The sequence below is a fragment of the Canis lupus genome, chromosome 25 (genome assembly GCF_003254725.2).
Source record: "Canis lupus dingo isolate Sandy chromosome 25, ASM325472v2, whole genome shotgun sequence".
Lineage (NCBI taxonomy): Eukaryota > Metazoa > Chordata > Mammalia > Carnivora > Canidae > Canis > Canis lupus.
Window position 1 is genome coordinate 7,618,014 of NC_064267.1, and position 13,568 is coordinate 7,631,581.

At 37.0% G+C, this 13,568-nt stretch overlaps 1 protein-coding gene across 9 annotated transcripts in view; it reads left to right on the forward strand.

Moving 5' to 3' along the window:
• N4BP2L2 (NEDD4 binding protein 2 like 2) overlaps window positions 1-13,568 on the forward strand; it is a 72,611-nt gene that overhangs the window by 23,048 nt on the left and 35,995 nt on the right. Inside the window, exon 6 of one of the 9 annotated variants that reach the window (XM_049101164.1) lies at window positions 755-8,181. The exons of the other annotated variants lie outside the window; for them this stretch is intronic. Within the exon in view, the coding sequence (XP_048957121.1) occupies window positions 755-776 (22 nt within the window). The 3' untranslated portion in view covers window positions 777-8,181. Of the gene's footprint in view, window positions 1-754; window positions 8,182-13,568 lie in introns of those variants that run through there. 9 annotated transcript variants of the gene reach the window in all.

Consider the following 13,568-nt stretch of genomic DNA (forward strand, 5'->3'; position numbering starts at 1 on the left):
GTCTTTTCTTTCTCCTTTTTCCTAACAAATCTTGTTCTCTGAATGATAACCCTGTTGGGTTCCAGGTGTGATAATTGTAGTAATCACATATTATAATACACTTCCCACTATAGGCCCTATTAACTTCAAAGCTGTCTTAAATTTAAGTAATATAAAATGGATTATTTTATAGTTAATAGTTTGTCTGCTAATCTTAGAGCAAGACACTATCGCATTAATAAGCATTATCCCTACTTTGGTGAGTAACTGAAGACTTTATCTAGGAATGTATTCCAGTTGTAAAAATATTTCAATTATCTTTAATTGAGCTTTTTGTAAATTAGTGGGAAGACTGAGAGATTTTTAAGATGATCTAGGTGCTTTTGCCTTTAATTTATTAGTAACTAAGAAAAATAATAATCTGTTCATTTATGTTTAAAATTGTGAAGTTGAGTCCATTGAAATATGCTTTATTTGGATTTTCTTGTCCTGCATTTTCAGAGGACATATAAAATCAGTTTTACCCTTGGGTTAGTTCATCTACAGCTGTTATTACAGTTGTACAGCTCTGTAGTGTCTCTTTAATTATAATCCTGAATTCTTCAGTTTTTTTAGCATAACAAAGTGGAATTTGATTTTGGGAAGGGATTGTGGGTTCTTCCTCTGCATTTATTATTTTCTCTTTTTTTTGTCTTAATAGTATTAGAAATCATGTTTCTTGTTTCTTTCTTTTCCTGTACACATTTTCTTTTTCTTCTGTCCATTTTCTGCTCAGCCATCCTTGTGTAACTGCATAACATTTTTAATGAAGATGATGGGATGGTAAGTGGCTGACCAAAATGGAGGTAAATTTTTCCCTCCTGTTTCACTGAACTCATTGTTCCTTATGAACCTTATTTAGTTAACTGCGTTACATTTATAGATTAGAAGCTTTGCAGTTGGTTTCCTGACTGCAGTTTAGTAAGAACTTAGATATGAAATTACTTGGAAAGATTTATAAAATTCTAACAATGTGTTACTCATTGGTTAAGAATCCCATAAACATAAATAGTGTTTGAATGTATGAATTCGAGAAAAATTTATTTTATAATACTTAAGCATCATGATAGACTTGTTGGTAAGTAGTAGTTGGGAATTCAGTAGTGTAGAATTCACTATTACATCATGATTCTCCAATCCACCCTTATTAAAGAACTGAGTAGTTTTTAAGGGAAGCTAATAGCTTGTTTTGACAACCTCTACAAGTGTTTCATATTGTGCAATGCTGCTACAGTGTGCAGTAGGAATTTAATAGCAACGAGCCTTAATATAATAATGTTCATTTAATAGCTGCCATTTATTTAATGCCTGTCAATGCCAGGTTCTGTTGTAACTGTGACTGTTAACAGGCTCCACGTTTTCATAACAGCCCTATAAGGGTTTTAAGAAGAGGAAACAAAAACTTAGGTTAAACAAGTTCTCCAGCATAATTTCTCTGGGGGGAGATGTAACTGGATTCCAAATCTAGTTCAGACATATTCCTCACTATAGCCCATTTTATCCTTTAAACATAGTTATCTTTTTAAACATTATCTTCAATATAGCCTTTTTTTTTTTTTAAGGTAGGAAAGAATTTCAGGTGAAGAGTTGAGTGCATCTTTAATGGTACTTTTGAATTTGTAGGGTTGAAGGGATGTTGATTTATCAACGACGTTGAGTGAAGAAACTTGTAAGTGGCCATTTATTTAGAGTCCTGTTTTTAAAAGTCAAGACAAAGTAGAGATACTGTTTAGTATTAAATGTTTTCTACAAAGTATGCATTGATATAATTGATAATCATATTTCAGCAACATCTTTTCAATTGAATTTTTATATATGCTGTTGTGCTTTAATGTTTCCATTTATTTTAATTTTTAAATTTAATTCATTTTTGAAATGTGTAGTATTCAATAAATGGTTTGTTAAATTATATAAGCTGTTTGTTTTGCTGATTTTGAGGCAGTACTTCCCAGAATAGATCAGCACTGTGTGTAAGTAGTCTTAATTTTTTTCTTTTAATGTTCACATATTTTGTAAGTGTGCTATAATAGATATTGTGGAAATTACCTCAGTTTTCTGAATTTCTGAAGAATTCAGCATTTCTTTCTTTTGTAATAGCATCTTTTTCTTCTGCATTGTTTAATTTTTCAAAATTAAAGAATAAAAGAGCCAGTTACTAAGTTTACTATATAAATAATATATTGAGTTAATTAGATTCTACAAGGAAAACCTTTAAGTACAGAGTGAAGAATTCTTGCTGTTGAATATTTGCCTTATTTTGTTTTAGTTAACCTAAAAAATAGAAGGACTGGATCTTGTTTGGTTTTTCTTAATCCCTAGAGTAGATTATGATTTTTAAAAATTGTAAAATGTGAAATCAGAGGTAGAATTTTTGTTAAATAAAGAAGGCTTCTTAAAAAAATAGCATTAGTTTCATCAATCGATTAAAATAGTTCGGGACCTAGAAAGCAGCATGTTATGGAATTGAGATTATTGGAATCTAGTACAATGTGTAACACTGGCAAAGATGTGGCTAAAACATTTTAATTCAAATATAAGTACATTGAAGTATGTACAGGAAATATGATAGGGTCTGGGCTAGACATTTTGAATTAAGATTAGTGAGGGAAAGACCCTATTTTTAAAAATATTCCAGGGAATGATAGGAAAGAAATTGTTAAAGCTGGAAGGATCCTGGTCAAAAGTAGTATTTCTCCCTGCCTGTTTTATCTTTGCTTTTCAAAATCCAGTAGCCTAAGTTATTTAAAAAGATTATCTTGTATCCTAAGTGCCACAAAACAGGGTGTTTCTTGTCATTCTTGGTCACTACTGGGTCTCTTTGGATCTTTGTTCTTCAAAAAGAGTCAATAAAATATTTGTTGAATTTAGACAGTCTTCTCCCTAAAACAATTAATAACCTTTTTATATTAAGGACACAATTGATCTAAAACTTTATAGGATAGTTTGTAATTAGGAAACATGGAGATGGATTGTGAATTAGTTGGGTTTGATACTTGCTAGAGGTGAGTATACAGTTAAATGCTCATCCATTTAACTTGACATATCTAATACCATCAGAACCTTTTATTTCATGATTTATGGTCAAGAAATTAAATCTTAGAATACGGACAACTAAAGCAACCTTCAGGCTTTTGATTATCCATTTCTTTTACAATTACTTAAAGATTATTCTCCCTGCTTTCTGCTTTAAGATTTTGCAGAATTCCCAAAAAACTGAGAAAAATACTTCACGTATTTATCCTAAAGTGGTCATTTTTCAGAACCCTTCTTCAAAGAACTGTGATCCTAATAAAAAAAAATCAAGTGCTTGATCTCTTTTCATTTTGAATACATTTATCTTTATTCAGCATAAAGAATAGCTGGTACTGATACATATCTTCATATAATTGTTTTTTTATTTGAAAAATAATATATATTGAGTTATTGTTTGCCTTCTTTAGCTTAAGTAATCTCAGTTTAGCTTTTCTTTAGTTTGTTGTCCTACTTAGAACACTTTCCAGCATATTCATGGCATAATTTTAGTGAAAAGAACACGTTATTGTAAGAGTCATACAATATGAGTTCCCCTTCCTTTTTTTTTTTTTTTTTTTAATTTTATTTATTCATGAGAGACAGAGAGAGAGAGAGAGAGAGAGAGAGAGGCAGGGACACAGGCAGAGGGAGAAGCAGGCTCCATGCAGGGAGCCCGACATGGGACTCGATCCCAAGGTCTCCAGGATCACACTCTGGGCTGAAGGCGGGGCTAAACCACTGAGCCACCTGGGCTGCCCTTGAGTTCCTCTTCCATTTGTATCCATTTCTTTTCTACTTCAGTAGAGAAGGTAGCCCTCCTCCAATCTAAACTCCTGTGTTCTGGATTGCACCTCATACTACTATCTTAGGAATTTTTATATGTTGTCAGTTATTTCTTCTCTTTGTAACTTAAGTCTTGCCATCTTTGTCCATATTCAGACATGATCAAGTCTCATCTCTTAAAGCCTGCCTTTCTTGACACCTCTCCTTTACAACCAAACTCCTCTAAAGAACTGTGACTATTGTCATTCTCCCCTCAACTGTTTCTGATACTATCAGCCCACTCCATTTTAGTTTATTCCTCTATCATTCTAAGTAGATCTTAAGTAGATCTTGTATTGATTAGCTTTTTTCAGTCCTATAACTACTCAGCATTTGACTCTTGACCACTTTTTTCCTTAGTATGTTTTTCCTGTATAAGGTTTTTGTTCATATCTCTAGGAGTATTTCTCAGTCTCAATTGCTGCCTTCTCTTCCTCTTGGTTTTTGCTTTTTAGAATTACTTAAGTTTTAGTTCTAGACCATCTTCTCTTTTTACTCTTAGCTTTCTCCATAAGATTACATCATTTCTCACACATGGTAGTCTCCTACTTTTTTCTTTGTCACCCTATAATTTTATCCACAGAGCAACTAATCTATAATTAAAAAAATTTTTTTTAATGTAAATTACATCACTTCCCTTCCACTTCTTCCCTGATCCTGACTTACGCAACTCTCCCCTTCCATCTATACTGGTCTTTTTTGTCTGTTCTTCAGACATGCTAAGCTTGATTTTGCTTTAAGCATTAGCTCTTTTCCTAGAATGCTATCCTACTCTTTTCTACCTAGCATTGTTTTCAACATTCAGGTCTCACCTCAGATGTCACCTTTGCCAAGATGCCTTCCCTGATTATTTCAATCTTAATAGACCTGTCACTCTTAACTACGTTGTCGCATTTTGTTTTCATCATAGTACTTACTAGTAGTTGAAGTTACCTTATTTGGTACTGATTTGTTGGGGGTTTTCCTGAAAAAGAATATAAGTCCCATGAGAACTTGTTTATTTTATTCACAGCTGTATCTGCAGAATCTAGACCAGTGTCTATAGGAGCTCATTAAATATTGGCTGAAGGATTTTGTGCTCACAGCTTTTGTAATTAATAGTATTGATCCATAAATGTATTTTCTGCTTAGACCTGGTTTGAGCTGGGCAGCTCAGGTGGCTCAGCGGTTTAGTGCCTGCCTTCAGCCCAGGGCGTGATCCTAGAGACCCGGGATCGAGTCCCACATCAGGCTGCCTGCATGGAGCCTGCTTCTCCCTCTGCCTATGTCTGCCTCTCTCTCTCTCTCTCTGTCTCTCAGGAATGAATAAATAAAAATCTTTAAAAAAAAAAAAAAAAGACCTGGTTTGAGCTTCAGCCTGTTTACTTATCTGCCTACCTAATATTTCTACTTTTAAGTCTGGAAAATTGGACAGGGACCTCTCCTATTTCTGGATTTCTAGGATTTCCTTATATAATACATAGATATACCATCCATTTCTGCAAGCCAGATACTCGGGAGTCTTCTTTGATGCTTCCTTTCCCCCTTCATATTCAATCCGTCAACCAGCGTCTGTGGATTTTGCTACTTAAATATCTCTTGAATCTATCCATTTTTGACTGCCATCTTTCTAGTTTGAATTATCATCTACTTTGAATTATCTCTTACTGAGAATTGAGTCCCCACATTCCCCACATCAATTCTTGCTTTGTTCTAACCCTTTCTTTGCACATTCTAAGCAGACTAAAGTATAATGGACATACGGAAAGGTGCTTAAATTATAGCTCGTATTTTCACAAAGTGATCATATCCATGTAAACAGAACTCTACTCAAGAAATGGAGCATTACCAGCATCCTCCTAGCTGAAGTAGAACCTTTAAAATAAAAATATAATGTGTAAAACTTTTTAGGTGCTTCCCATTGCTGTTAGGCTAAAGACCAAAAACTGTGCAGTGATATTAAGACTCTGGTTGATGTGACCCCTACCTTCCTGCCCAACCTCATGTTTTACTATTATTCTTACTTTTTGTACTACAGCCCTACTGGCCACTTCTCAGTTTCTTGATTGTTCTGTTCAGTTTCCCTTCCTGGAAAGTTCAGTGTGCACACACCCCTTCCATACTCATCCTTCAGATTTGAGCTCTTCAGAGAAGTTTTGGACATAGGTTGGTGCGGACCAAAATACATGGTATATGTTTTCATGTACTTTATTAATTTATATATGATTGTTTCCCCTCCGTATTTTTAAGTCATATTTTGAGTCAGACATTGGATCTGTTTTCCTCACCTTTACATATGTGGTCATCAGCTAGACAGTGGTTAGGAAAGAGTGATATTCCATATTTATACAATAAGTGAATATGAGTAGCTTCAGCTTGTTGTGGGCTGAATTGTGTTGCTTAAAATTCATGTTTTTGAAGTCCAGTACGTAGAATGTGAATATTTTGGGATATAGGGCCTTTAACAGTAACTACATGTGGCTGGGCCTGAATCAAATGTGACTGGTGACCTTATAAGAAGAGATTAAGATAGTCACACACAAATGGGAGACCTTGTGAAGACACTGGAGGAAGACTGCTATCTAAAAGCCAAGGAGAGAGACCTTTCAAGAAATCAACCCTGCTGACACCATCATTTTGGACTTTGAACCTCCAGAATTGTGAGAAAATTAGTTTCTGTTGTTTAAGCCACCCAGTCTGTGGTACTTTGTAGATCTGGCAAACTAACATAGATTTTGGTACTGGGAGGTGGGATGCTGCTCTAATAACTACCTAGAAATATTGAAGTGACTTTGGTGCTAAGTTATGGTAGAGGTTTGAAGAATTTTGAGGTGCATGTTAGAAAAAGCCAGGGTTGCCTTGGGAGATTGTAGGTAGAAATGTGAATGCAGAAATGTGCTAAGTAAGGGCTGTGAAAGAAAAGAGATGGTTTCTGTTGTTTTGGATCACAAACAAAGTCTTGGTAGAAATGAGAAAAATGCTTTAGTGAAGCCTCGGAAATCTTATTGGAGAATGCGTGAAAAGCAATCTTGTTAGAATGTGGCAAAGAATTGGCTAAATTGTATTCCAGTGTTTTGTGGGAAATAGAGCTTGTATAATGAACTTGAATCTTTAGCTGAGAATTCTAAGCAAAGTGTTAAGATCCACAGCCTCGTTTCTCCTTGTTGATAGAAAAATGCAAGAGGAGAGAGAAATTGAGGAAGGAATTGTTGAGCACAAAGGAACCAAACTTGAAGATGTGGAAAATTCTCAGCCTATGGTTATTGTGAAAAGTTAGAAAGTATGTGTTCTGGAGATAACATATAGGTTACTGCTAGACAACCATTTGCTGAAGAGATTACGGTCTTGTGACATAGGCATCCATTAAGTCACCTCAGCAGAAATAGAGATGAGATTATGCTAGCAGAAACTAACAGCTTGGACTAAAAGGGATAAAACAGGCTGAAATGAAGGGAGGCCCTTAGATTTCTGGGATTTCTTGAGACCAGTTGGTAGAGCCAGCTGGCTGTGATCATGTATGTCTTTCAAGAACATAGAAGGATAGCCCTGGAGGCAGTTCAGAAACTGACAGGGCCGCCACTGCTATTGTGGGATCAGAATGCTGTAGGCCCAGAAGGCAGGGCCTTCACCTGGAAGACCAAGCATGGAGCCAAAGAGGGATTCTTTAGCCTTAAAATCTAATGCAACTTGCCTTGTTAGGTTTGAACTGGTTTGTGACCCATTACCCCTTTCCTCTTTCTGATTTTTGCCTTTTGGAATGAGAATGTCTATCCTATGCCTGTCCCACCATTGTATTTTGAAAGCAGATAACTTACCTAGATTCACAGTAAAAGAGGAATTTTGCCTCAGGATGAATCCTAACTCAAGTCCACCCATATCTGATTTAAATGATATTTAGTTGAGGTATTGGACTTAGAGTTGATGTTGGAATGAGTTAAGACTTTAGGAACTGTTGGAATGCAGTGAATATGTTTCACGTATGAGAAGGCCATGAACTGTGGGTGAACTGTGGGGACCGGAAAGCAGAATGTTACAGGACTAAATATATATGCTAAAGTCCTAACTCCTAGTACCTTAGAATGTAGCTATTGGAAGATAGGGCCTTTAAAGAGGTAATTAAGATAAAGTCATGTGGATGGGTTCTAATTTAATATGACTGGTATCCTTATAAAAAGAGTATATTAGGACACAGACACAAAAGGAAGACCATGTTGAAGACATTGGAGGAAAACAGCCATCTGTCAGCCAAGGGGAGAAGAGGCCTTAGAAGAAACCAACACTGGTGACAATTCAGTTTCAGACTTGAAACCTCCAGAATTCTAAGAAAATAAATTTCTGTTGATTAAGCCACCCGGTCTGTAGTACTTTGTCACAGCCTTACCAAACTAATGCACAGCTATTACATTTAGCTAGTTGAGCATTTGTGAGACATTTCCTTCTCTCTTCTGCAATTCCTTCATGTGTATAAAATAAGGATATTTGGATCAGTGGTTCTTAATTTTTAATTCAAAGCTTTCTGAAAATGGCATGTATTTCATTCAGAAATATGAATTGCCTGACACTGGAGATGTTCACAGTATGATAGAGTTCTGTGTTTTAGACTGTTCCTTCAAGGTACCCTAGGGATTGTTGTGAAGAACAGAAACCTCCACTTGTATAGAGCACAGATTTTGAAATTGCGCAATTAGAACATAACAGTAGCAGTTCTGACTACAGCTTAGGTGAGCCACTTAACTTTCTGAAACTTGCCCCCATAATTAAGGATAATACTTTCTCACTACAATATAGGGTTATTGAGTGGAAAAAACGAGATGGGTGTGTTAGAGTTTCAGCTGAAATAGCTCTTTGTTAGCCTTGAAATTCTGTGATTTTATTTTACCTCTTGATGATTTTACCTCCTTTTGATATATACTAGGAATAGGCAGAGAAGGAAATAAACCAATTTTTTAATACTAGTTAGAAATGCTGAGAGATATGTGGAAGAAGGTTATTTATCAAAGATCTTCGTATTTCTCATCAGTATAGGCACTTGAGTTAAGCTGTAAAACAGCTGAAAACAAATTTTGAAGATACATGTGCCTTTCTATTATGTATATCAGCACTATTAATTCATCTGTGTTGTATGGATTGTTGGTATGATCTAATCAATTTAATATTCCCATTTTTACTGATAAATTTGGTATGACCAGTTTCACAGAGTAGTGTCTTGGCAAGACCACACAAACCTATTTCTTTAAAAGAAGAAGGATTTTGTTTTGTTTTAATGTCAAGCATTAGGAAGAAAAAAAAAAAGCATTAGGAAGGTAGTGAGCCTTTTCAACCTCCTCCTTGTCTTCGTGGAGACAATTTTCCCCTTGTTTTTCATACATGAACTTTCAGGTAATGTTCCTGTCATGGTATGGTATCAGCTTACCTGTAGTTGTATGAAACAGTTATTGTAGTCTGAGCTTCTATGAAATGAGTTATTCAAAATGGGAACATCAGTTTGAGTGTCCATTTTCTATTTGTATAATACAATCAGAGAAGTGATAAAGAGTCGCAAGATTTATTAGACAAAGAGGAAGAAGATATAAGTTGGAAGGTAAGAGGCAGGTTGTAATATTTTAAGATGTAATTAGTACCTCATTTTATTTTTAAAGATTTATTTGAGCACACACAAGTGGGTGGGGGTGGGGCGAGGGAAAGAATCTCAAGCAGACTCCCTGCTGAGCATGGAACCATACACAGGATTCATTTCAGGACCCTGAGATTGTGACCTGAGCTGAAATAAAGAGTTGGATGCTTAACTGCACCACCCAGGTGCCCCTGATTGTATTTTTATAAATGATAGCATTCTAAATTATTTATAAACTGCCATTCTTTTGGACTCAGATTATTATGTACTTTTACAGTGAAGTAAAAAAAATTAGTGTATTTAGAAACAATTTGCTTATAGAAAAATGACATTATTCATAAGCAGGACAAATAGCATTGAATGGAGAAGGGAAATTAGAAGAAAAAGCAGTTTTTAATTAATTAATCTTGAGACTTCCCAAGTAGGATGTCAGTAAATTCTGTGGTATGGAAATAATGTGGAATGTTCAAGACGTGTGTTTGGTTATATGATTCCTCCATTTATAGGAGCTACGTTATTGGGTTTGCTGAGAGCACAGAGCCAATAGTAGGTCTCCAGAACTGAAGCTCAGTGGAGCATCTTGCCCACAGCAGGAAAAAAGAGCCATAATGGGTCTTAACTATAAGTCTGAGAAAACACTAACATTATGCTGAGGAAACATAAGTTCAGTAAATAAATATGAAGCAAAGATGCGGTAAACTGAAAGACAAAACCAGAAAGTGAAATAGAACTTAGTAACTAAGGCTGCATACAAGGATATCATGAGTGGTGTTGAAATGCTGGAGGCCTGCTTTATTGATTGTTAGCTGCATCATTCTTGGTAGGAAATGGATTAATTTTAGGTTACAGAATTGAACTAGGAAAACAAGGTTTCCTTGAATTGCCTTGCCTAGTGCATATCAGAGTGCTTCATGTTTCTCCTAAGTACATCAGGTATATCATGACTCTTGGAACAATCTATGCAGATATGCAGCAGAAGTACTCCGTGCAGTAGGGTAATAGGTGGAAGCAGTAGCTACTGAGAATGGAATGGTGTTTTCTGATTGGAGGAATGTGTTTGGGAAATACAAATCAGTAATGAGGCAATAAAATATTTTCTGCTTTTCCACTGCTCAGTTAATGAGTTGGTAGTCCATGAAATGTGAAGACTTAGACTTGGGGAAGTCTTCCTGGAGGAGTTGAGGCCTAAGCCTAATTTAAAAGTGGGATTTTGGCAAGGGCTTGTAGGCAATACCACCTGAGTGGCCAAGGGCTCAGGCAGGAAACAGTAATGCATTTATTCATGCATGTATCTATTCAACTGTATTTCATGCGTGCCTACTATGTGCCAGGAGGCATTGTTCTAGGTGACAGAGATACAGCAGTGAACAAAACAGACAAATCTTGTGCCCCCCCTGGAGTCAGTGTAGAGAAGCAGACCCTATACCAATAAACAAGTATCCAATAGGTCAAGTTTAGATAAGTGCTATGGGAAAAATTAGAAACAGCATAAATGGGACAAGGAGAGTGGGGCATAGGGGAATGCGTGCCACTTAACCTGTAGTCATCAGTAAAGGCCTAACTGAAGAGGTGACATTTGGGTAGAGTGAATTAGCCAAGACAGCAGTGAGGGAAGAACATTCCAGACAGTGGATCCTGCAAAGTGAAGGCCCAGATGAGGTGAGACTGGGCTTAGTGTGGTTCCTGTGGAACTAGCAGGAGATCCATTTGCCTGGAGCCAAGTGATCATAGGGCAAAATAGTAGAAGAGACTCAAAGAAGAAGCAACAATATAACATCGGCCTTATAAATTATTGGAGGAACATAGGTCTTTACTCCCCTTGAGATGGGAAGCTATTTGAGAGTTCTGAGTATAACTCACAACTTGTGTTTTGAGTTACACAAGTCAGTTCTGGCTGCTGCCTTGAGAATCAGTTTTAGGCAAGAAGGGAAGCAGGGCTCTTGTCATAATCCAAGTGAGAGATGACCATGACTTCAACCATGGGGTAAAGGTGTAGGTGAGAGTTGTTGAAGCGGAGTTGGCAGGATTTGCTGAATAGATAAAATAATGGGCATGAGAGAAATATTATATAGTTGCATTTATTTTAGATAGGTACCTTTCAAACTGGTGAAAGATTTGTTTTTAAAAATTTCTAATCTATCACAGTCTGATAGCTCAGTAAAATGAGTTATAGAAAAAAATTAAATATAAATAAAATATTTTATTAATTCAACAGATATAAAAATCCAGATTGCTGTAAAAGTTTTTTTTTTTTTAAAGATTTTATTTATTTATTCATGAGAGACAGAGAGAGAGAGGCAGAGACACAGGCAGAGGGAGAAGCAGGCTCCATGCAGGGAGCCCGACGTGGGACCCGATCCCCGGGCCTCAGGATCACGCCCTGGGCCAAAGGCAGGCGCTAAACCACTGGGCCACTGGGGCTGCCCAGCTGTAAAAGTTTTTAAAACCTTACTCTCAGTTTCTATAGTTGTGGACTAGTAGCACACTGTTTATGGACTGGCATCAGTATGGATAATCCTTTTGAGTAACACTGTTTGGAATGATTATACTTCACAGTGAGAGTGGTAATAGAAGGAAACAAATGTGGACATCTTACCAGTTAGTTGGAAAGCCACCAAACATTTTGTCATGTTTGTTGATTATGTGGAATGACCTAAGGCAGCCTCTTAAGGCAGTGGTTTGACAGAGGCATAAAACTTGCGGTGGGGCTCACTCAATTGGTAAGTACGAGTGGCTATTCTGATAATGTGGTCTCTGCCATTTCTTCTTCAGCATTCTGCTGTTGTGGAGCCACTCCGGGGTGACCTGGAACTTGGTCAGTCTTTTGGTTGGTAAAATCTGATTATTTGTTTTAGTTTCAGTGGTGACCAGAGGGTTACAAAGGATTTGGGTGGAACACGGTAGAATGACCTCTGTTGTTGCCTGGTTTTCCAGATCATGTGACAGAAAATCACCTGGATTATTTTAGCTGTCCGATACATAGGTTATAAAAAAACAAAAAACTTTGGAGCAAGGGGGTCTCTCTGAATTGACTAAAAGATGGTGGAATGATTAGCCTTTTTGTATAGTTAGCGCATGAAGGCTAACCTTGTCTTGGTAGAGCCAGTGTTACTTGTTGTTCCGTTTCTCTTCTCCTACTAAAAGCACCAGCATTTAATAGAAGAAGATGAGATTCTCCTGAATTCATATTATGTTTCTCTCTCTGTATTCTGGAGGACCTGAGCTGCACCCTGGAAGTGAATATAATGACCATCTGCCAGAGATGTGGGATCACCAAGTATGTTATTCAATTGAACTTTTTTTAGTTATTTGAAAAAGGCCTTGTTTGTCTGTGGTAAGCACAGATCTACTTCCATTTGTATGGATTCCTCACCACACCCCTACTTAGCCCTACTCACCCTAACTTGGGCTGATGGCAGTCAAATCTCGGGCAAGAATAGTGAGAAGGTGCTGTCAGGTTAGAACCCATATTCTTGGGACACCTGGGTGGCTCAGTGGTTGAGTCATTTGCCTTTGGTTCAGGGCGTGATCCCAGACTCCCAGGATCAAGTTCCGCAGCAGGCTTCCTGCATGGAGCCCACTTCTCCCTCTTCCTGTGTCTTTGCCGCTCTATGTCTCTCATGAATAAATAAATAAAATCTTAAAAAAAAAAAAAAACATTCTTAGGGTAGCTGATAGATTTGAGTGTTCTTTATTGATGAAAATATGCTTTCAGTGAGGGGATCATTACAAGATGGCTCTTGAGTATATAGTCAGATTTTGAAATCTGGTGGCATGTTAACTAAATGACCCATTCCTTGGTACCGTCAATGAGTGTCTTGGTTTTCCCTCACCAGAAGTGAGTCTCAGGTATGTCAAAAGGGTGGTCAAAACCCAGAGGTTTTGCATATGTGTTTTTGCAGAGGTAATGTTCAAATTATTTAATGGTGTGGTCAGTTGACCAGCTTGTGCATCTGCTCTCTTTCTGGCTCTGTCAGTCAAAATTCTGGGGGAAGTTGCAGTTCTCCTAAGTAACCACATGAAGGCAACTCTGAAGAGAATCAATGGTGAGTAGTAACAGCCTTTTGGTCAGGGGGCCAAAAGGGCCTGCTGAGACCAGTGGTACTGCAACTGGTATCTCATG